Genomic DNA, 22,452 nt, shown 5'->3' with positions numbered 1-22,452 from the left:
TAAGAAGAGAAAACGTGAAACTACAGGAGATAAGGAGGCAGCAGTTCGAGAGGGAGAAGAGGCTACGGGTGGAAACAGAGAAAGGAAAGGCGGGTGGGAGCGCAAATTGTCGGAGGAAAGTCAAAGAGGCGAAAGAGAGTGGGTGAAAAGGACAGGGGTGCAGCGCCCTCAAGTGGCAAGAACAGGCAGGTGCAGCAGTCGCAACGATTAAAGAGTTAAAAACAAGCTCTCTGCATTGCTGTGGCGGGGGAGCGGGAGCGCATTCCTTTGAAGTCTGATGCGGGGGAGCAGCAGCCTTTGAAGTGTGATGGGGGGGGCAGCCTTTGAAGTCTGTTGAGAGGCACAGACAAATGGTGGTGTGTGACGTGGCTGGCCTCGTGCACACGCCTGTCTCTCATGAATTGTGTATAATCCGCCGTTTTGGTAGACTGTTCTTTTGCCCTTACTATAATCTCGCCAGCAATGTGCAAGGCATTGGCAGGCGAGACCTAAAAACGCGAGACCTGTTGCATTTCCAATGCTTGTTTTGTTAATGCACTTCCAGCACTGCCTTCAGCCTATACACCCTCCGACACGAGGTTTTTGCGCCATATATCTTTAGGCAAAGGCATTCCCTATGTCTCACTAGGTGTGTGGACGATACGTGCCCACTCCAAACAGAGCAATAAACAGCCACCATCACGCTACTATACCCGACCCACAAGCTCCCCCTCATCTCCGAATCTGAGAAAAGAGTCTCCGCCCTAACCCACTGACCGTCACAAGCCAATATAGTCCTTCTTCTTTGGCTATGGTTTGCTGAGCACGTTTTTGATTGGGCAGCGGTGGGCCTGGTTGTCTAGGTTACGTTTTGTGACTTCCTGGTCTCCTTGTTGTCTGCTTCACTTTATCTGTAAGCTAGTGAAATTGTGGAGAGGAAAAAGAGCGATCTGTACCATCTGGCGTCGCTGCAGTTTCCTTCACCTCTGCACGATACGCGTAAGCGTTTATCAAGTGTCCAACATGAACCGAAAGAACTTGCAGAAACAGGCTGAAAACCTGTCCAAAGTAGTGAAACACTGTGAGTACGGGGTGGCTGTGTGTGCGGAAGAAGTGTTCGCCATTCATTCATGTTTTGAGATTCTGGAAGGTGCCGGAGCCAGCTAGGGTTCTTGTTTCCCATGACAGTTTCACGTACGGTGAGTGCACAACTACATTGGGAGAGGATGTGGTCTCGCGGCAACACTGCCGACCTTGGAACTGGGATGCTTAGGTTTGAGACTTAGGGTCAGCTCCACATCCTGTGAATTGGGACAAATCACTTAATCTCACCGTGCCAATCAAAAACAAGCATTGGCATATAGGTCTCTGCTTTGGGACCTTAATTATGCCACACATCATTCATCACATTATATTAGCTATTAAAAACATCAAAGTTTGTGGCAAATCATTGACGGTTGACATAATTATTATGCTGCAGATCATATGAATGAATATGTAAACACATTAAATAGCGCACCATCACAGACATAACACCACATCACAACTAGTTACCCGTTTTGGCTGTGCTCTCTATAAAAGAATGTAGATAGGTCTGGTCACCACAACCACACTGAACGATAAAAAGTAAAGTTATGATGCACACATCTATACAACTAATGCACCCACAAAGTTCTTTAGTAGGAAAAAACACACTGTTGGAAAAATAATAAATACATCTTCTTTTCAAAAAGCAAAAGGAAGACAACTTGACAAGTCTAGAACATAAATATTACAGGACTTAAAAGTTCAGGTAGGATTCGCTTTCTTCGGAGATTTATCTTGGGACGTGTTGTATGACACTATAATTGAGGTTGGGAATATCGACCTATATTATTGCACCCAGTATATTGCTTATTACTACAGGGTCATACTAATTAGATTACTTAATTAGATTACTATTTTCATCACCACATTGTGTGCTAACCTTAACTATAATATCCATGTATAATTTCCTATGCTTCCCTTTCAATGCAGTGTTTAGGTCGACGCAACGGGTGAGATATTACTGTTATGTGATATAATGTATGCAACGCAATGAAGTATATACCAAGTAGGAGTCAAGGAGACCTTTGTACTTCTGGTAGCCAGCAAAGGAAAATAAGCGATTTGCTAAGTTAAGTTTACTTGTGAGAAAGTCAGGTTTCATGTTTTTTAGAGTACAGAAAAGGTAATTATCACATGTCAAGTCCAAAAAGTAAATTTAATGTTAAACTTCGCAAAATGCCTAGAAAGTATAGAATTGGAAATGCACAGATAATCTGGTCAAATTCACCGCACTTACCGTATAAATTATGCCCACGGTCTCCTTGCTCCAAGTGCTGAGAGTTAATTGTAGGTGTCATTTTCTGCCGCTTACACCTGCCCTCGTACCTCAGCTAAGCCACAGGCCTATTGTGCTCCTTTCTCTATCTAGGGAAGAGCCAAGGCCCAACAGGCCTTCAGCCTATATGAACACCTGGTTACCAGTCAGATCGGCAACAGACAGACTACAGACAAAACTAGTTATAATTAACATCTTTCTAAGTTCCATCCGTCTGCTGAATTTGGATTCCATGCCGGATCTACATTGGCACTGCAAGAAACACATCCACCTTCTGTGAACTTGGGACAAACGTAGAGAAGTTGTGCTACTGTAGTTCTTACATGACAAGTATTTTCTTCCCTGAGGAGATGCACACTTCTATGCCTGCAGCATTTAGCCTTACCTAAAGGATTTTTACAATGGTCAGTTGGTTACACCGTTTTGATAGGTGAAGTAGTGACACACATTTATGCAGGGCCGCCTTTAGCGCTGGTGGGGCCCTGTGCGACAATGTTTGTTGGCGCCCCCCAATGACCACCTCCACCACGGATTCTCTCACTAGCACCCTTTAACAGGAACCAAGTCTTCATAACCACACTCTCAAAGATGCATTGAATTAGTTATATAGCGCCACGCATACCAGTAAAGGATGTCAGAGCACTTTGCATCACACACACATTACACAGAGACAATCAAACATACGTGTGTAAATCAGTGTATAGGAAGTGTTACATAAGCCAAATAACTAAAAGTGTAGGAGTCACATGTCTTCCATACAGGTAGGTAGTATCGTTTAAGAGAGCTTGGTGTGGAGAAGCACAAACTCAGAGTCGAAAATGAAACAGCATAGTTGGGAGTTTTCTTTCATAATAAGAATCGATTTCAAGCCAAATTAACCCTTTATGTAACATTAATCAATCCTCTAATGTATTCTTTGCAGTGCGTATGCAGTTCTATGATGAATGTTAATAGCTCACTGTTGAATATTAGGACTTTAAGTTATAAATTGCAAGTAACAAAAGGATGTCTCTTTTAAAAGCAGTAACCTGCTGATCTGTTTAATTATATGCACTCTGTAATCTACTTGGCACACGTTCTTAGCAGCAGGCATATTAACACTCTGCACTAACTTCACATAAGTTAAAACCTCAACTATACAAAACGCTGATCTCTCTCCAGGAAGATTAATTTATCACACGAGTTATCTTGACATTATTGTGAGGCCTGGTAATTGCCAGAGGAAAGAAACGCTGCAGCAGGTGTTTGAAAAACATACTAAACCTGCAAAGACAGCGCCCCCAGGAAGCCAGGCCACAAAGGTGAATAAAGGTCCTACCAGCCAACAGTTGCTAGTTTCTGTAGAAGTAGTAATTTATTCCAATAAATACACGACACTTGGGACAGTGTGTCACTATAATTTATTTATCTATGTTCCCTAAAAAGCGCCGAGCCGGAGCGCACTCGGAGCCGGCTTTCGCGCCTCTGCTTCTGCCGATGCGCGTGCAGCCCAACATGGCCGCCAGCCTGTCACGTCACGGCGTGACGTGCAACCACTAGAACGCAACACCACATATCTCCCTTTTTTCCAAACAATGAAACGTTTAACTTACAGTCCGCTGCTCATGTCAAAGTCTCGAAACCTTGCCGGTCTCACCACGGCTCTTCCCGTCCGGGTCCATCTTGCCGGGGTGGACGGCAGCTCCTTCTCCTGAGTCTCTGCACCAACCTTTCTATCTCTCAGCGCAGCCGCGCTCTCATCTCGGCTCCTCACGTCCATTTCCCTCGCAGCTCCTTGGCTGCCGTCGTTGCCTCTCTCCTCGTGCTGTTCTCCTCTTCTCTCGTCCAACTCCACATCCGCTTGTTCCTGCTCTGTGTTGGTTTCCTCCACATCTTCTAGCTCTGCTCCACCTTGATTCCATCTTAAGACCTTGTTACATCTCGCCATGCAGTCTTGGGACCACACATTTCCGTCGCTCAACAAAGCCGCTCTGTCATACACCTCCTTGACCTGCATAGGTTTACTGTACTTGCTGTCCCCCTTTCTTTGTAACGTAGCCAACTTTACTCGCACCCACTCGCCTTCTTCCAGTTCTGTCTTCTTCACATTCCTGCGGTTGTTGTAGTGTTTGGCGTAGATGGCCTGTGCCCTTTCCAAGTTGGCTTGCACCACTGCAGGGGACCATTTGCTCGTTATGGTTTTCTCCTCCCATACGCGGTTGTCCCGAGTGAATGGTTCACGACCTCTCAGTATTTGGAAGGGGCTATATCCTGTCCCTGTGGGGGTGATTCTGTACGCCCACACCATGTGCCATATCTCCTTTTCCCAGTCCTTGTTCCTGGAGATCGCTGCTTGCACTGACCCCATCACTACTCTATTGAATCGTTCCACCAGCCCGTTTCCGGCCGGACGGTAGACTGACGTATGCTTGGCCAGGATGCCATTCCTCTGCATAAAGTTGCTCCACTTGTCAGAAGTAAACTGGGGGCCATTATCACTCAGTATAGACTTGGGGATGCCCTCTCTCACGAAAGTGTCTGACAGAAACTTAAGTATGTTCTCTGTATCCATCGCCTCATCCACTTTCACCTCTGGCCATTTTGAGTATCTGTCTATGAGGACACATACATATTTTTGAATACCTTGACCATCCAGTATTGGGCCCAAGATATCTATGGACACCTCTTCCCATAGATTCTGTGGAGGGTCAAATTTTCCTAATGCTGGACGCAAGGGTTTGAGCGTTTTATCTGCTCCTTGGCATTGTGGGCAGTCTCTGACGTGTCTCTCGGCCCGTAGGTCCATACCTGGCCACCAGTAATTCTGCTTGGTCCTCAGTTTCATTTTCCCAATTCCCAAATGGCCTTCATGGAGCAAGTTCAGTAACTTGGGGATTATGTTTTCCGGGGGGATGGCCTTATCCCCTCTGTACACGAACACTCCTTGGTCGTCCATCGACAACTCTTCCCTGATCTCATGGTATGGTTTTAGGTTCTCGCTGGTTTGTCTTTTGTCCGGCCAGCCCTTGACAATGTACAATTTCACCTCTTGTATGGTGCAGTCTTCATCATAAGCTTCTTTCCACTCCTGATTGCCGATGACTCTCTCTTGGTCCTCCGTGAGTGCTACCATCTCCTCCTTCCCTGCTTGGTCTTCTTCTCCTGGTTCCATAGCCGCCGCCCTGCTTAAGTAGTCTGCCACTCTGTTCTGACTTCCTGGAATGTATTCTACATCGTATCTAAATTCCAGTAATTTCAAGGTCATCTTCGAGATCCTGGGCGTGGCACTGGCATGTCCGCTGGATGTTAGTACTTTCAGTAAGGGCTTGTGATCTGTCTTCAATTGGAACCGTGTGCCCCACAGGAATTGCCTAAACCTCGTCATTGCCCACACGACAGCTAGCATCTCCTTTTCTATGACACTGTATTTCTTTTCAGTGTCGCTCAATGTGCGGGATGCGAAGCTAAGGGTCTCCATTCTTCCTTGCTCTCGGTCCTGCATCAGTACTGCGCCCAGCCCTTTGTGGTTGTAAGCACTGTCATGCCCTGGGGGTCATATCCCTGGAGTGGTACGGCTCCTGCTACGTCCTTCTTGACGGTTTCAAATTCACCTTGAGCTTCCTCCGTCCAACGAAACGCGGTGCTTTCTCTCGTCAGCATCCTCATGTGATGTGTCTTCATGGCGAAGTGCTGCACAAATTTACTGTAGTATTCCGCCATGCCCAAAAATGACCTTACCTCCTCCTTGTTGGTGGGTGGCGGTGCTTCGTGGATAGCTTTTACATTCTCAGTTTTAGGAGTGATCCCTCGCACCCCAATCTCGTGGCCTAGGTAGGTCACCGACTCCATGCCCAACCGGCACTTGGCCCATTCTGCTGTGAGTCCTTTGACGTCCATGGTCTTCAGCACTTTGTTGAGCTTTGCGTCGTGATCCATTTTGTCACGGCCCATTACCAGGATGTCGTTCTGAAAATACTGGATGCCGTCCATATTTTTAAATAATTGGTGCATCAGTTTCTGAAACACCGCAGCCGCTGAGGCCAGTCCAAACGGCATGAGGCAGAACTGATAGCACCCAAATGGGGTGAGGAATGATGTTAATTTCTTGCTTTCGGGGTGCAATGCAATTTGATGGTATGCTGAGGTCAAATCGATGGTGGAGTACCACTTAATTCCCCTGGTCTTGGCCAACATTTCTTCGATTCTTGGTAATGGGAACTTCTCCACCACAATACTCTTATTCAATTCGCGCAGGTTCACACATAACCTGACCTTTCCACTGGGTTTCATGACCACCACTAATGGTGCGAGCCACTCCGCGCACGTGATTGGTTCAATGATACCCTTTTTTTCGAAGTCCTGTAACTCCTCCTGTATTGCTTCTCTCACTGCTAGGGGTACATTCCTCACTTTGTGGGCGACTGGTACAGCTCCATCCTTTAGTACTATTTTGTGTAGGAATTTCTCCAGCCTTCCCACTGTGCCTCCGAATACTTTGGGGTACTCTTTCTTCCATCTGTCCAGGTCTGGCCAGGCCTCTGGTTCTGTGAGGAGTATCTGCTCCTTTCCGCCTGGATCAAGTTTGAGGCCCAGATCACCTTGGTCCAGCCATCCCAACACCGATGGTCCTTTCTCCGATATATAAAGCTTGCAGAATGCAGAACGGCCTCTGAACTCGAACTTTAAGGGTCTGAATCCAACCATGGGTATGCGGTCCCCGTTGTATGTGACTGGTCGGATGTCTAGTTTCTCCGATTCTGGGCCTAAGTGTGGCTTAAACGTTTCATTCCACACCGCTCTCTGGACGATGGTATAGGGCGACCCTGTGTCCACCACTACGCCTATCGCACTCCCCCGATCGTCATTTCCAGTACTGGTTTGGTCGTCCTTTTGCCGTCCACGCTCAACACTTGGTCGTATATACACAGTACAGTGACAACTTCTTCTTCTGTGCTTTCCTCTTGGTCTTCTCGATCCTGGTCTATATATTTTACCATGCTCTTGGAGGATTTTCTCCAGCACACCTTCTCGTAATGGCCTACTATGCCACAGTACATACATTTGGCTCGGAACGCCGGGCACTTCCTGTCATGCGCTTCGCGGGACCAGCTTCCACATCTGTAACACGTTTTCTTGTTGTTCACAGTTTGCTTTCCTGGTAGCCCAGGGTAGCCCTGCCATTTGTTGGGTCCCTTCGCTGAGGAACTTTTGTATTTATAGTCTCTACGGGGCTCCTCGTCATCTACTTTGTTCACCATGGGGCTGGGTGCCGTCTCCTTCTTTCCCGCTTCAACACACCTGCGTGCCAATTCCGCCCTCTTGACTATCACCATCACCGCCTTCAGCGTGGCATCCCCGCTGGCCCACAACTTGTCTTGCACGCCCGTGCTCGTGGTGTGCATCACTATTTGGTCTTTGATGAATTCTTCTTCGAATGTGTCGTATTTGCATGTAGCGGCCAATTTCTTCAGGGCTGCCACATACTCTTCTACTGACTCTCCTGGACGTTGTTTCCTTTGCTGGAAGTTGAATATGTCCACCGATACACACACCGCAGGTCTGTAGTGCTTGTTCAGGTCATCAATGGCATGTGCATACACATCGTCGTCTGTGCTTCCTCGTTGTTTGGGCACTAGGCTCTTGTAAATTCTGAGTCCTTCTGGGCCTAGGTTAAGTAGTAGAATGCGCTTCTTCCTCTTGGGGTTAAACTTTTCCTCACTTTCGTCTTCAAGTACTTCTATGAAGTTGTCTATGTACTCCCTCCAATCTTCCCACTTCATGAGTGGCTCTCCTGGTTTGGGCAGGAACTGTACTGGCGCAGTTGCGTATCCCGCTTGCGCACTCATCTTTTCGCGTTTGACCGTGGGTGGCGTGCCTCCGTGACTTCTGGGACTGCCTGGTGTGCTGTCCGACTCCTGTTTCTCTGCCTGTAGCTAGAGACCTTCTGTGTCTGCCCCCTCGCCCTTTCCTGAGGTAGCCAGCTCGTTTCCTCGTCGCAGGTTCACCTTGCTATTTGGTGTCCTTCGCCTGGCTCCACCTGGGTTCTTTCTCCCTTATCCACGTGCTCGTCTGTCCTCCCGTGGGTATATTTTGGGCTCTGCCGCGCTCTTTAGGGTGGGGAAACGCTTGTGGTAGCTTACTTGTCCTTCCCCCTGCCGGTTGATCTCCTTGGTTTTTAGGTTCAGCTGTCCTGCTCCGCGTTCTGGCTGTTTGAACCACCGGTGCGTCTTTAAAGTGGTTAATTTACTGTTCCTTTCATGTGCAGGTGTTCAGGATCCCGGCCTCATCGCCATTGTAGAAGTAGTAATTTATTCCAATAAATACACGACACTTGGGACAGTGTGTCACTATAATTTATTTATCTATGTTCCCTAAAGAGCGCCAAGCCGGAGCGCACTCGGAGCCGGCTTTCGCGCCTCTGCTTCTGCCAATGCGCGCGCAGCCCAACATGGCCGCCAGCACGTCACGGCGTGACGTACAACCACTAGAACGCAACACCACAGTTTCCTGCTGGAACTCATTCTGTGATTTCACTGGACCGTAGGGGACATGACATTGTACTAATAATACCATTTACAACGAGATCGAACCCTACATTTCAGAACAACTGTGAAGCTTATTAATACACACTTGGGAGTGGTTTCCTTGTACGAGTTTCTGATTAATACATTGTTTTTGGATTGCTTTTTGTCAGGACACACTTTTTTCTTTATTTACTGTTTTGGGTTGCATAAACCCCACGAGGCGTTAGGGATGCAAGGAGTTAATTATTTGACCTGAGGCAAGCCTGAAAAGGACGGAAGTATACCCTAAAAGCCGCTGCGGTACAACGCGATTACAGCGCACAGAATGAACTGCTGGGACTTAATTTGTGAATTCGAAGTTAGACGTACACTGGAGAAAAAGGGTGCTGGCAGCTCTTGGGAAGATCCATGGCAGAGTGCCCGTACATTCTAAGGTTCTACCTTTTATACACATTCCATATGATGACAACATGTTCCACTCTGAATATTCCATACTAACTCAGAATACAGTGTTACTACACCTACTTTTACCCTTCTACTGAGGCAGTGATTACCTCGGCCATGGCTAAGCACCATCATACATCCAGGAAATCCACTGTGGAGCATTCAAAGAGGAGTGCACAGATAAACTTGGAAGTGGAAACTTCGGTGACCTGGTTTACAATACAGCGCCCCTGATGGAATCATGAGTGAGCACCAGTCCTGTCTCAGCTCTATTATTGTGCAGTATTCACAATATAGCGCCTCTGATAGAATTGCTGGTGAGCACCAGTCCTGTCTCAGCTCTATTATTGTGCAGTGTTCACAATACTGCGCCTCTGATGGAATCATGAGTGAGCGCCCCTGATGGAATCACGAGTGAGCACCAGTCCTGTCTCAGCTCTATTATTGTGCAATGTTCACCATACAGCGCCCCTGATGGAATCACGAGTGAGCACCAGTCCTGTCTCAGCTTTATTAGTGTGTAGTATTCACAATACAGCGCCCCTGATGGAATCACGAGTGAGCACCAGTCCTGTCTCAGCTCTATTATTGTGCAGTATTCACAATACAGCGCCCCTGATGGAATCACGAGTTAGCACCAGTCCTGTCTCGGCTCTATTATTGTGCCGTGTTCACAATACAGGTAGGGTGACCAACTGGAATGGGTGCAAATTCAGGACGGTGAGTGTAAAAATTCAGGACAAAGGGTCAAAATTCAGGACAAAAATTCAGGACAAAGGGTAAGTTTTACAGACACATCAGAGGAGGTCGCAGAATAGTATATAAGTTAGCCTATCCATATCCAAACCTATTCAACCATTTGCAAACCTATCCATCATGTATCCTTCCATCCATCTTTTCACTCATCCATCCCTCCATCCACCCTTTCACTCATCCATTCACCCTTTTACCATATCCATCCGTACACCCATTCATCAATTTACCCATTCACCAATCCAGCCATCCTTTCACTTACTCATCCATCCACCCAGGCACTCATCCTTCCCCCCATTCACCCTTTCAGTAATCCATTCATCCTCCCGTTCTCTCTCCATCGACCCTTTCACTTAGCCATCCACCCACCCACCCAGCTACCCATCCACTCATGAATCCATCCATCACTCATCACTCATCCCTCCTTTCTCTCATCAATCCACTCTTTTACTCATCTATCCATTCTTTTGTCCATCTACTCTCCCTTTCACTCACTCGTTCATCCTTACATCTACCCTTTCACTCATCTTTTCACCTTTTCACTTATTAATTCATCAATCCATCCTTCATTTCACTCATCCATCCACCCATTCAATCGCCAATCATCCACCCTTTCACTTATCCACCCACCCTTTTACCCATCCATCTACCCATCCACCCATACATCCATCTATTTACCTTTTCTCTCATCCATCTTTCCACTCCCTCATCCATCCATTTATCCTTTCTCTCATTATCCATCCATTCACCCGCTCATTCATCCATTCACTGTTTCACTAATCCATCCAGCCATCCATCCATCCATCCCTTCACTTACTCACTCACTCACCTTTTCATATTTATTATGAGCTGAGCCTTTGTCTGCAGAATTGCAGACAGTAGAGTCCCATCAAGAATTTCACCCTTGCTGTAGTTCCTAAAGCAAGGGGTGGGGTAGGGTTCACTATGTCCCTCCACATAGGCACTCTAAACAAGCATTGGCATAGCCATCTTTAGCCCCAAAGCCCCCAAAGCAGCAGTCAAGGACTTGGAAGATTACCTAGATGACAAGCTGTCTTTACATCACTAAATGAATCAGGAAGTATCTTCCTGCTTTTTCAATCTCAGAGTGAAAATCTTCCTCTTTCGCCCTTTTGAGGGTTGTAAACGTTCGAATTGCGCTTTCATCTTCTGAGGGATCCTCACGGACAACGGACGTGAGGTCCAAATTACGGACTGTCCGTGAAATTTACGGACGGTTGGTCACCCTAAATACAGCGCCCCTGATGGAATCAATCATGAGTGAGCACCAGTCCTGTCTCGGCTCTATTATTGTGCAGTGTTCACAATACAGCGCCCCTGATGAAATCGCGAGTGAGCACCAGTCCTGTCTCGGCTCTATTATTGTGCAGTGTTCACAATACAGCGCCCCTGATGGAATCGCGAGTTAGCACCAGTCCTGTCTCGGCTCTATCATTGTGCGAGAGACTGTTTGCTACTGATAAACCCTGGTACTCTACCACAACACATAACTGTGTTACTGAGTTTTAATTTACATACTTGCTTTTATAGGAATAAAACTGTACAGTTTTGGCATTATCACTATAATCTCCAAGAATATACGGCCAGCACATCTCAAAAAGATGCAGACAAGCTCCAGGTGAAATGCTAAGGCGGAAGGGACAGGAGCAGCTCAGATATATCAAAGCATCTGTGTTCATCCACAGAGAAATGTGGTTAACAAATAAAAAATCGACTCGCAAACCCGTTGTCAACTTGTCATGCCTTCACAACTTTTGTGAATGTTTGGCCATTGTGCAACATTCCATCCATCATCTTCTGTGTTTTGCTGTTCACCCCATGTGGAAAGGGTATGCCCAGACGTGGGTCCAGTGCTCACTACGCCACTGGAGTCAAGCTATCCTGGCTGAAGACGGCTGATAGCCAGAAACCGGTCCTAGGATGCTTGATTCCTGTCCAGGGAAGACATGTCTTGGCAGTTCAGGCTGGACTATTCCCATGAGGCACAGGGTCAAGACTGATTTGCATATGGCCATTTCTGAACTGGGGTGGCTTGGTGAGCAAAATAACAATGGATTAAACCCGGATCTGTGACTGGGGGTGAATGTTTGGCTATTGTGCAACATTCCGTCCATCATCTTGTGTGTTTTGCTGTTCACCCTATGTGGGAAGGGTATGCGCAGACGTGGGTCCCGTGCTCACTATGCCAATGGAGTCAAGCTATCCTGGCTGAAGACGGCTGATAGCCAGAAGCCGGTCCTAGGATGCTTGATGCCTGTACAGGGAAGACATGGCTTGGCAAATCAGGCTGGACTGTTCCCATGAGGCACAGGGTCAAGACTGATTTGCATATAGCCATGTCTGAACTGGGGTGGCTTGGTGAGCAAAATAACGATGGATTAAACCCAGATCTGTGACTGGGGGTGAATGTTTGGCCATTGTGCAACATTCCATCCATCATCTTGTGGGTTTTGCTGTTCACCCTATGTGGGAAGGGTATGCCCAGACGTGGGTCCCGTGCTCACTACGCCACTGGAGTCAAGCTATCCTGGCTGAAGACGGCTGATAGCCAGAAACTGGTCCTAGGATGCCTGATTCCTGTCCAGGGAAGACATGGCTTGGCAGTTCAGGCTGGACTGTTCCCAAGAGGCACAGGGTCAAGACTGATTTGCATATGGCCATGTCTGAACTGGGGTGGCTTGGTGAGCAAAATAACAATGGATTAAACCCGGATCTGTGACTGGGGGTGAATGTTTGGCCATTGTGCAACATTCCGTCCATCAACTTGTGTGTTTTGCTGTTCACCCTATGTGGGTAGGGTAGGCCCAGACGTGGGTCCCGTGCTCACTACGCCACTGGAGTCAAGCTATCCTGGCTGAAGACGGCTGATAGCCAGAAACCGGTCCTAGGATGCTTAATTCCTGTCCAGGGAAGACATGGCTTGGCAGTTTGGGCTGGACTGTTCCCATGAGGCACAGGGTCAAGACTGATTTGCATATGGCCATGTCTGAACTGGGGTGGCTTGGAGAGCAAAATAACAATGGATTAAACCCAGATCTGTGACTTGGGGTGAATGTTTGGCCATTGTGCAACATTCCGTCCATCATCTTGTGTGTTTTGCTATTCACCCTATGTGGGAAGAGTATGTGCAGGTGTGGGTCCCGTGCTCACTACGCCACTGGAGTCGAGCTATGCTGGCTGAAGACGGCTGATAGCCAGAAACCGGTCCTAGGATGCTTGATTCCTCTCCAGGGAAGACATGGCTTGGCAAATCGGGCTGGACTGTTCCCATGAGGCACCGGGTCAAGACTGATTTGCATATAGCCATGTCTGAACTGGGGTGGGTTGGTGAGCAAAATAACGATGGATTAAACCCAGATTTGTGACTGGGGGTGAATGTTTGGCCATTGTGCAACATTCCGTCCATCATCTTGTGTGTTTTGCTGTTCACCCTATGTGGGAAGGGTATGCCCAGACGTGGGTCCCGTGCTCACTACGCCACTGGAGTCAAGCTATCCTGGCTGAAGACGGCTGATAGCCAGAAACCGGTCCTAGGATGCTTGATTCCTGTCCAGGGAAGACATGGCTTGGCAGTTCAGGCTGGACTGTTCCCATGAGGCACAGGGTCAAGACTGATATGCATATGGCCATGTCTGAATTGGGGTGGCTTGGTGAGCAAAATAACGATGGATTAAACCCGGATCTGTGACTGGGGGTGAATGTTTGGCCATTGTGCAACATTCCGTTCATCATCTTGTGTGTTTTGCTGTTCACCCTATGTGGGAAGGGTAGGCCCAGACGTGGGTCCTGTGCTCACTACGCCACTGGAGTCAAGCTATCCTGGCTGAAGACGGCTGATAGCCAGAAACCAGTCCTAGGATGCTTGATTCCTGTCCAGGGAAAACATGGTTTGGCAGTTCGGACTGGACTGTTCCCATGAGGCACAGGGTCAAGACTGATTTGCATATGGCCATGTCTGAACTGGGGTGGCTTGGTGAGCAAAATAACGATGGATTAAACCCAGATCTGTGACTGGGGATGAATGTTTGGCCATTGTGCAACATTCCGTTCATCATCTTGTGTGTTTTGCTGTTCACCCTATGTGGGAAGGGTAGGCCCAGACGTGGGTCCTGTGCTCACTACGCCAATGGAGTCAAGCAATCCTGGCTGAAGACGGCTGATAGCCAGAAACCGGTCCTAGGATGCTTGATTCCTGTCCAGGGAAGACATGGCTTGGCAGATCGGGCTGGACTGTTCCCATGAGGCACAGGGTCAAGACTGATTTGCATATGGCCATGTCTGAACTGGGGTGGCTTGGTGAGCAAAATAACGATGGATTAAACCCAGATCTGTGACTGGGGGTGAATGTTTGGCCATTGTGCAACATTCCGTCCATCATCTTGTGTGTTTTGCTGTTCACCCTATGTGGGAAGGGTATGTGAAGACGTGGGCCCCATGCTCACTACGCCACTGGAGTCGAGCTATCCTGGCTGAAGACGGCTGATAGCCAGAAACCGGTCCTAGGATGCTTGATGCCTGTCCAGGGAAGACATGGCTTGGCAGATCGGGCTGGACTGTTTCCATGAGGCACAGGGTCAAGACTGATTTGCATATAGACATGTCTGAACTGGGGTGGCTTGGTGAGCAAAATAACGATGGATTAAACCCAGATCTGTGACTTGGGGTGAATGTTTGACCATTGTGCAACATTCCGTCCATCATCTTGTGTGTTTTGCTGTTCACCCTATGTGGGAAGAGTATGTGCAGACGTGGGTCCCGTGCTCACTACGCCACTGGAGTCGAGCTATGCTGGCTGAAGACGGCTGATAGCCAGAAACCGGTCCTAGGAAGCTTGATGCCTGTCCAGGGAAGACATGGCTTGGCAGATCGGGCTGGACTGTTCCCATGAGGCACAGGGTCAAGACTGATTTGCATATGGCCCTGTCTGAACTGGGGTGGCTTGGTGAGCAAAATAACAATGGATTAAACCCAGATCTGTGACTGGGGGTGAATGTTTGGCCATTGTGCAACATTCCGTACATCATCTTGTGTGTTTTGCTGTTCACCCTATGTGGGAAGGGTATGCCCAGTCGTGGGTCCCGTGCTCACTACGCCACTGGAGTCAAGCTATCCTGGCTGAAGATGACTGATAGCCAGAAACCGGTCCTAGGATGCTTGATTCCTGTTCAGGGAAGACATGTCAAGTCAAGTCAAGTCAAGTCAAGTAATTTATATAGCGCACTACATACCCAGAGGGTCTCAAGGCGCTTGAGGAAGGGTGGAGAATTACTTGTCGAGTATCCAGGTTTTAAGCTGTTTTCTGAAGGCTAGGTGGTTTTGAGTAAGGCGGAGGTGAATGGGAAGGGAGTTCCAGTTTTTAGCCGCTAAGTAGGAGAAGGATCTTCCTCCCATGGTGGTTTTGTTGATGCGTGGAATAGCAGCGAGGGCTTGGTTGGAAGAACGTAGCTGGCGGGAGGGGGTGTAGAAGGATAGTCGCGTGTTGAGGCATTCGGGTCCAAGTTCGTAGAGTGCTTTGTGTGCGTGGGTGAGGAGGCGGAACGTTATCCTCTTATTGACAGGGAGCCAGTGGAGGTCTTTCAGGTGACCGGAAATGTGGTCTTTGCGCGGGATGTCTAGTATGAGTCTGGCTGAAGCGTTTTGGATGCTTTGGAGTTTTTTCTGAAGTTTTGCGGTGGTACCGGCGTACAGGGTGTTTCGGTAATCCAGGCGGCTTGTAACCAGTGCGTGGGTGACCGTTTTTCTAGTTTCGGTGGGGATCCAGCGAAATGTTTTTTTGAGCATGCGAATAATGTTGAAGTATGATGATGAAACGGCGTTGACTTGTCTGGTCATCGAGAGTGAGGAGTCCAGGATGACGCCCAGGTTCCGTGCATGGTCCGTTGGGATGGGTGCTTTTCCTAGGGCCGCTGGCCATCAAGAGTCGTCCCAGGCGGAAGGGGAAGTACCTAAGATGAGGACTTCTGTCTTGTCCGAGTTCAGTTTAAGACGGCTGTTCTTCATCCACTCGGCTACTTCTTTCATCCCTTCATGTAGGTTGGTTTTGGCGGTGTTTGGTCTTTGGTGAGTGAGAGGATCAGTTGAGTGTCATCAGCGTAGGAGATGATGTTGAGGTTGTGTTGGCGTGCGATGGTCGCGAGGGGGCTCATGTATACGTTGAAGAGGGTAGGACTGAGTGAAGATCCTTGTGGCACGCCGCAGATGACTTCGGTGGCTTCTGACTTAAACGGTGGGAGGCGGACTCTCTCAGTTCTTCCGGCAAGGAACGAGATGATCCAGTCCAGTGCTTTTCCTTGAATTCCGATGTTGTTGAGGCGTTGTATAAGGGTGCTATGACAGACTGTGTCGAAGGCTGCGGAGAGGTCTAGGAGGATGAGGGCGACTGTGTCTCCGTTGTCCAGTAGTGTTCGAATGTCGTCTGTTGCTGCGATGAGGGCGGTTTCGGTGCTGTGTTTGGCTCGGAAGCCGGACTGTGAGGAGTCGAGGGATTTGTTGGTTGTTGACGGCTTTCTCGATGACTTTGGCTGGGAATGGTAGGAGTGAGATGGGGCAGAGGTTTTTGAGTTTGGTGGGGTCTGCTATGGGTTTTTTCAGAAGGGCGCTGAGTTCGCGTGTTTCCAGCTTTCCAGGAAGGTGGCGGAGTTGAGGGAGCAGTTGATGACGTCTCGGAGGTGGGGTGCGATGATGGAGTCTGCTTTGTTGAAGATGTGGTGGGGACATGGGTCTGTGGAGGATCCTGAGTGGATAGAGTTCATCAGGCGAATGGTGTCCTCGGTGGAGATTGGGTTCCAGTCATAAAGGATGTTCAAGGGGGGTTTAGGTTCGGAGGTAGGTTGGGTGGGTTGGCCTCCGGGTTGGTTGTTGAAGCTGTTATGGATGTCGGCGATTTTGTCGTGGAAGAATGAAGCTAGGGAGTCGCAAAGGATTTGAGAGGGAGTGATGTCGTTGGAGTTGGCAGTGGGGTTGGTAAACTCTTTGACGATGTTGAATAGTTCCTTGCTGTTGTGGGTGTTGTTGTCTAGTCGGTCTTTGAATGCGGATTTCTTGGCTGTCCGGATCAGTTGGTGGTGTTTACGGGTGGCGTTTTTGAAGGCATCTCTGGTGCTAGTGTTTGGGTCTTTTTTCCAGGCTTTCTCAAGGGAACGACAGAGTTTCTTGGATTTCTTAAGGTCATCGTTGAACCAGGGGGCGTTTTTGATGCCTAGCTTGATTTGACGTTTTTTCAAGGGTGCTAGGTTGTCGGCGCTGTGGGTTAGCCATTGTGTGAGGTTAATGGCTGCTTGGTTAGGGCTTGGCAGTTTGGGCTGGACTGTTCCCATGAGGCACAGGGTCAAGACTGATTTGCATATGGCCATTTCTGAACTGGGGTGGCTTGGTGAGCAAAATAACGATGGATTAAACCCAGATCTGTGACTGGGGTGAATGTTTGGCCATTGTGCAACATTCCGTCCATCATCTTGTGTGTTTTGCTGTTCACCCTATGTGGGTAGGGTATGCCCAGACGTGGGTCCCGTGCTCACTACGCCACTGGAGTCAAGCTATCCTGGCTGAAGACGACTGATAGCCAGAAACCGGTCCTAGGATGCTTGATTCCTGTCCAGGGAAGACATGGCTTGGCAGTTCGGGCTGGACTGTTCCCATGAGGCACAGGGTTAAGACTGATGTGCATATGGCCATGTCTGAACTGGGGTGGCTTGGTGAGCAAAATAACGATGGATTAAACCCAGATCTGTGACTTGGGGTGAATGTTTGGCCATTGTGCAACATTCCGTCCATCATCTTGTGTGTTTTGCTGTTCACCCTATGTGGGAAGAGTATGTGCAGACGTGGGTCCCGTGCTCACTACGCCACTGGAGTCGAGCTATGCTGGCTGAAGACGGCTGATAGCCAGAAACCGGCCCTAGGATGCTTGATGCCTGTCCAGGGAAGACCTGGCTTGGCAGATCGGGCTGGAAGTTTCCAATGAGGGACAGGGTCAAGACTGATTTGCATATGGCCATGTCTGAACTGGGGTGGCTTAGTGAGCAAAATAATGATGGATTAAACCCAGATCTGTGACTGGGGGTGAATGTTTGGCCATTGTGCAACATTCCGTCCATCATCTTGTGGGTTTTGCTGTTCACCTTATGTGGGAAGGGTATGCCCAGACTTGGGTCCCGTGCTCACTACCCTACTGGAGTCAAGCTATCCTGGCTGAAGACGGCTGATAGCCAGAACCCGGTCCTAGGATGCTTGATTCCTGTCCAGGGAAGACATGGCTTGGCAGATCAGGCTGGACTGTTCCCATGAGGCACTGGGTCAAGTCTGATTTGCATATAGCCATGTCTGAACTGGGGTGGCTTGGTGAGCAAAATAACGATGGATTAAACCCAGATTTGTGACTGGGGGTGAATGGTTGGCCATTGTGCAATATTCTGTCCATCATCTTGTGTGTTTTGCAGTTCACCCTATGTGGGAAGGGTATGCCCAGACGTGGGTTCCGTGCTCACTACGCCACTGAAGTCAAGCTATCCTGGCTGAAGACGGCTGATAGCCAGAAACCGGTCCTAGGATGCTAGATTCCTGTCCAGGGAAGACATGGCTTGGCAGTTCAGGCTGGACTGTTCCCATGAGGCACAGGGTCAAGACTGATATGCATATGGCCATGTCTGAACTGGGGTGGCTTGGTGAGCAAAATAACGAGGGATTAAACCCGGACCTGTGACTGGGGGTGAATGTTTGGACATTGTGCAACATTCCGTCCATCATCTTGTGTGTTTTGCTGTTCACCCTATGTGGGAAGGGTATGCCCAGACGTATGTCCTGTGCTCACTACGCCACTGGAGTCAAGCAATCCTGGCTGAAGACGGCTGATAGCCAGAAACCGGTCCTAGGATGCTTGATTCCTGTCCAGGTAAGACATGGCTTGGCAGATCGGGCTGGACTGTTCCCATGAGGCACAGGCTCAAGACTGATTTGCATATGGCCATGTCAGAACTGGGGTGGCTTGGTGAGCAAAATAACGATAGATTAAACCCAGATCTGTGACTTGGGGTGAATGTTTGGCAATTGTGCAACATTCTGTCCATCATCTTGTGTGTTTTGCTGTTCACCCTATGTGGGAAGGGTATGTGCAGACGTGGGCCCCATGCTCACTACGCCACTGGAGTCGAGCTATCCTGGCTGAAGACGGCTGATAGCCAGAAACCAGTCCTAGGATGCTTGATGCCTGTCCAGGGAAGACATGGCTTGGCAGATCGGGCTGGACTGTTTCCATGAGGCACAGGGTCAAGACTGATTTGCATATAGACATGTCTGAACTGGGGTGGCTTGGTGAGCAAAATAACGATGGATTAAACCCAGATCTGTCACTTGGGGTGAATGTTTGGCAATTGTGCAACATTCTGTCCATCATCTTGTGTGTTTTGCTGTTCACCCTATGTGGGAAGAGTATGTGCAGACGTGGGTCCCGTGCTCACTACGCCACTGGAGTCGAGCTATGCTGGCTGAAGACGGCTGATAGCCAGAAACCGGTCCTAGGATGCTTGATGCCTGTCCGGGGAAGACATGGCTTGGCAGATAGGGCTGGACTGTTCCCATGAGGCACAGGGTCAAGACTGATTTGCATATGGCCATGTCTGAACTGGGGTGGCTTGGTGAGCAAAATAATGATGGATTAAACCCAGATCTGTGACTGGGGGTGAATGTTTGGCCATTGTGCAACATTCCGTCCATCATCTTGTGTGTTTTGCTGTTCACCCTATGTGGGAAGGGTATGCCCAGACGTATGTCCTGTGCTCACTACGCCACTGGAGTCAAGCAATCCTGGCTGAAGACGGCTGATAGCCAGAAACCGGTCCTAGGATGCTTGATTCCTGTCCAGGGAAGACATGGCTTGGCAGATCGGGCTGGACTGTTCCCATGAGGCACAGGCTCAAGACTGATTTGCATATGGCCATGTCAGAACTGGGGTGGCTTGGTGAGCAAAATAATGATAGATTAAACCCAGATCTGTCACTGGGGGTGAATGTTTGGCCATTGTGCAACATTCCGTCCATCATCTTGTGTGTTTTGCTGTTCACCCTATGTGGGAAGGGTATGTGCAGACGTGGGCCCCATGCTCACTACGCCACTGGAGTCGAGCTATCCTGGCTGAAGACGGCTGATAGCCAGAAACCAGTCCTAGGATGCTTGATGCCTGTCCAGGGAAGACATGGCTTGGCAGATCGGGCTGGACTGTTTCCATGAGGCACAGGGTCAAGACTGATTTGCATATAGACATGTCTGAACTGGGGTGGCTTGGTGAGCAAAATAACGATGGATTAAACCCAGATCTGTCACTTGGGGTGAATGTTTGGCAATTGTGCAACATTCTGTCCATCATCTTGTGTGTTTTGCTGTTCACCCTATGTGGGAAGAGTATGTGCAGACGTGGGTCCCGTGCTCACTAAGCCACTGGAGTCGAGCTATGCTGGCTGAAGACGGCTGATAGCCAGAAACCGGTCCTAGGATGCTTGATGCCTGTCCAGGGAAGACATGGCTTGGCAGATAGGGCTGGACTGTTCCCATGAGGCACAGGGTCAAGACTGATTTGCATATGGCCATGTCTGAACTGGGGTGGCTTGGTGAGCAAAATAATGATGGATTAAACCCAGATCTGTGACTGGGGGTGAATGTTTGGCCATTGTGCAACATTCCGTCCATCATCTTGTGTGTTTTTCTGTTCACCCTATGTGGGAAGGGTATGCCCAGACGTGGGTCCCGTGCTAACTACGCCACTGGAGTCAAGCTATCCTGGCTGAAGACGACTGATAGCCAGAAACCGGTCCTAGGATGCTTGATTCCTGTCCAGGGAAGACATGGCTTGGCAGTTCGGGCTGGACTGTTCCCATGAGGCACAGGGTCAAGACTGATTTGCATATGGCCATTTCTGAACTGGGGTGGCTTGGTGAGCAAAATAACGATGGAATAAACCCAGATCTGTGACTGGGGGTGAATGTTTGGCCATTGTGCAACATTCCGTCCATCATCTTGTGTGTTTTGCTGTTCACCCTATGTGGGAAGGGTATGCCCAGACGTGGGTCCCGTGCTCACTACGCCACTGGAGTCAAGCTATCCTGGCTGAAGACGACTGATAGCCAGAAACCAGTCCTAGGATGCTTGATTCCTGTCCAGGGAAGACATGGCTTGGCAGTTCCGGCTGTACTGTTCCCATGAGGCACAGGGTTAAGACTGATTTGCATATGGCCATGTCTGAACTGGGGTGGCTTGGCGAGCAAAATAACGACGGATTAAACCCAGATCTGTGACTGGGGGTGAATGTTTGGCCATTGTGCAACATTCCGTCCATCATCTTGTGTGTTTTGCTGTTCACGCTATGTGGGAAGGGTATGCCCAGACCTAGGTCCATCGCTCACTACGCCACTGAAGTCAAGCTATCCTGGCTGAAGACGGCTGATAGCCAGAAACTGGTCCTAGGATGCCGGATTCCTGTCCAGGGAAGACATGGCTTGGCAGTTCAGGCTGGACTGTTCCCATGAGGCACAGGGTCAAGACTGATTTGCATATGGCCATGTCTGAACTGGGGTAACTTGGTGAGCAAAATAACGATGGATTAAACCCGAATCTGTGACTGGGGGTGAATGTTTGGCCATTGTGCAACATTCCGTCCATCATCTTGTGTGTTTTGCTGTTCACCCTATGTGGGAAGGGTAGGCCCAGACGTGGGTCCCGTGCTCACTACGCCACTGGAGTGAAGCTATCCTGGCTGAAGACGGCTGATAGCCAGAAACCGGTCCTAGGATGCTTGATTCCTGTCCAGGGAAGACATGGTTTGGCAGTTCGGACTGGACTGTTCCCATGAGGCACAGGGTCAAGACTGATTTGCATATGTCCATGTCGGAACTGGTGTGGCTTGGTGAGCAAAATAACGATGGATTAAACCCAGATCAGTGACTGGGGGTGAATGTTTGGCCATTGTGCAACATTCCGTCCATCATCTTGTGTGTTTTGCTGTTCACCCTATGTGGGAAGGGTATGCCCAGACGTATGTTCTGTACTCACTACACCACTGGAGTCAAGCAATCCTGGCTGAAGACGGCTGATAGCCACAAACCGGTCCTAGGACGCTTGATTCCTGTCCAGGGAAGACATGGCTTGGCAGTTCGGGCTGGACTGTTCCCATGAGGCACAGGGTCAAGACTGATTTGCATATGGCCATGTCTGAACTGGGGTGGCTTGGAGAGCAAAATAACGATGGATTAAACCCAGATCTGTGACTTGGGGTGAATGTTTGGCCATTGTGCAACATTCCGTCCATCATCTTGTGTGTTTTGCTGTTCACCCTATGTGGGAAGAGTATGTGCAGACGTGGGTCCCGTGCTCACTACGCCACTGGAGTCGAGCTATGCTGGC

The 22,452-nt window shown here is 49.0% G+C and overlaps 1 protein-coding gene across 1 annotated transcript in view; it reads left to right on the top strand.

Annotated features, from left to right (window-relative positions):
• Positions 1-862: 862 nt before the first annotated feature.
• Positions 863-22,452, top strand: part of CLXN (calaxin) — a 230,889-nt gene continuing 209,299 nt past the window's right edge. The window contains exon 1 of the mRNA XM_086941867.1: positions 863-1,060. Coding sequence (XP_086797993.1) covers positions 1,003-1,060 — 58 coding nt within the window. The 5' untranslated portion in view covers positions 863-1,002. The remainder of the gene's footprint in view (positions 1,061-22,452) is intronic.

This window comes from Lissotriton vulgaris, chromosome 10 (genome assembly GCF_964263255.1).
Source record: "Lissotriton vulgaris chromosome 10, aLisVul1.2, whole genome shotgun sequence".
Taxonomy (NCBI): domain Eukaryota; kingdom Metazoa; phylum Chordata; class Amphibia; order Caudata; family Salamandridae; genus Lissotriton; species Lissotriton vulgaris.
This window is presented reverse-complemented; position numbering and strand designations above follow the sequence as displayed.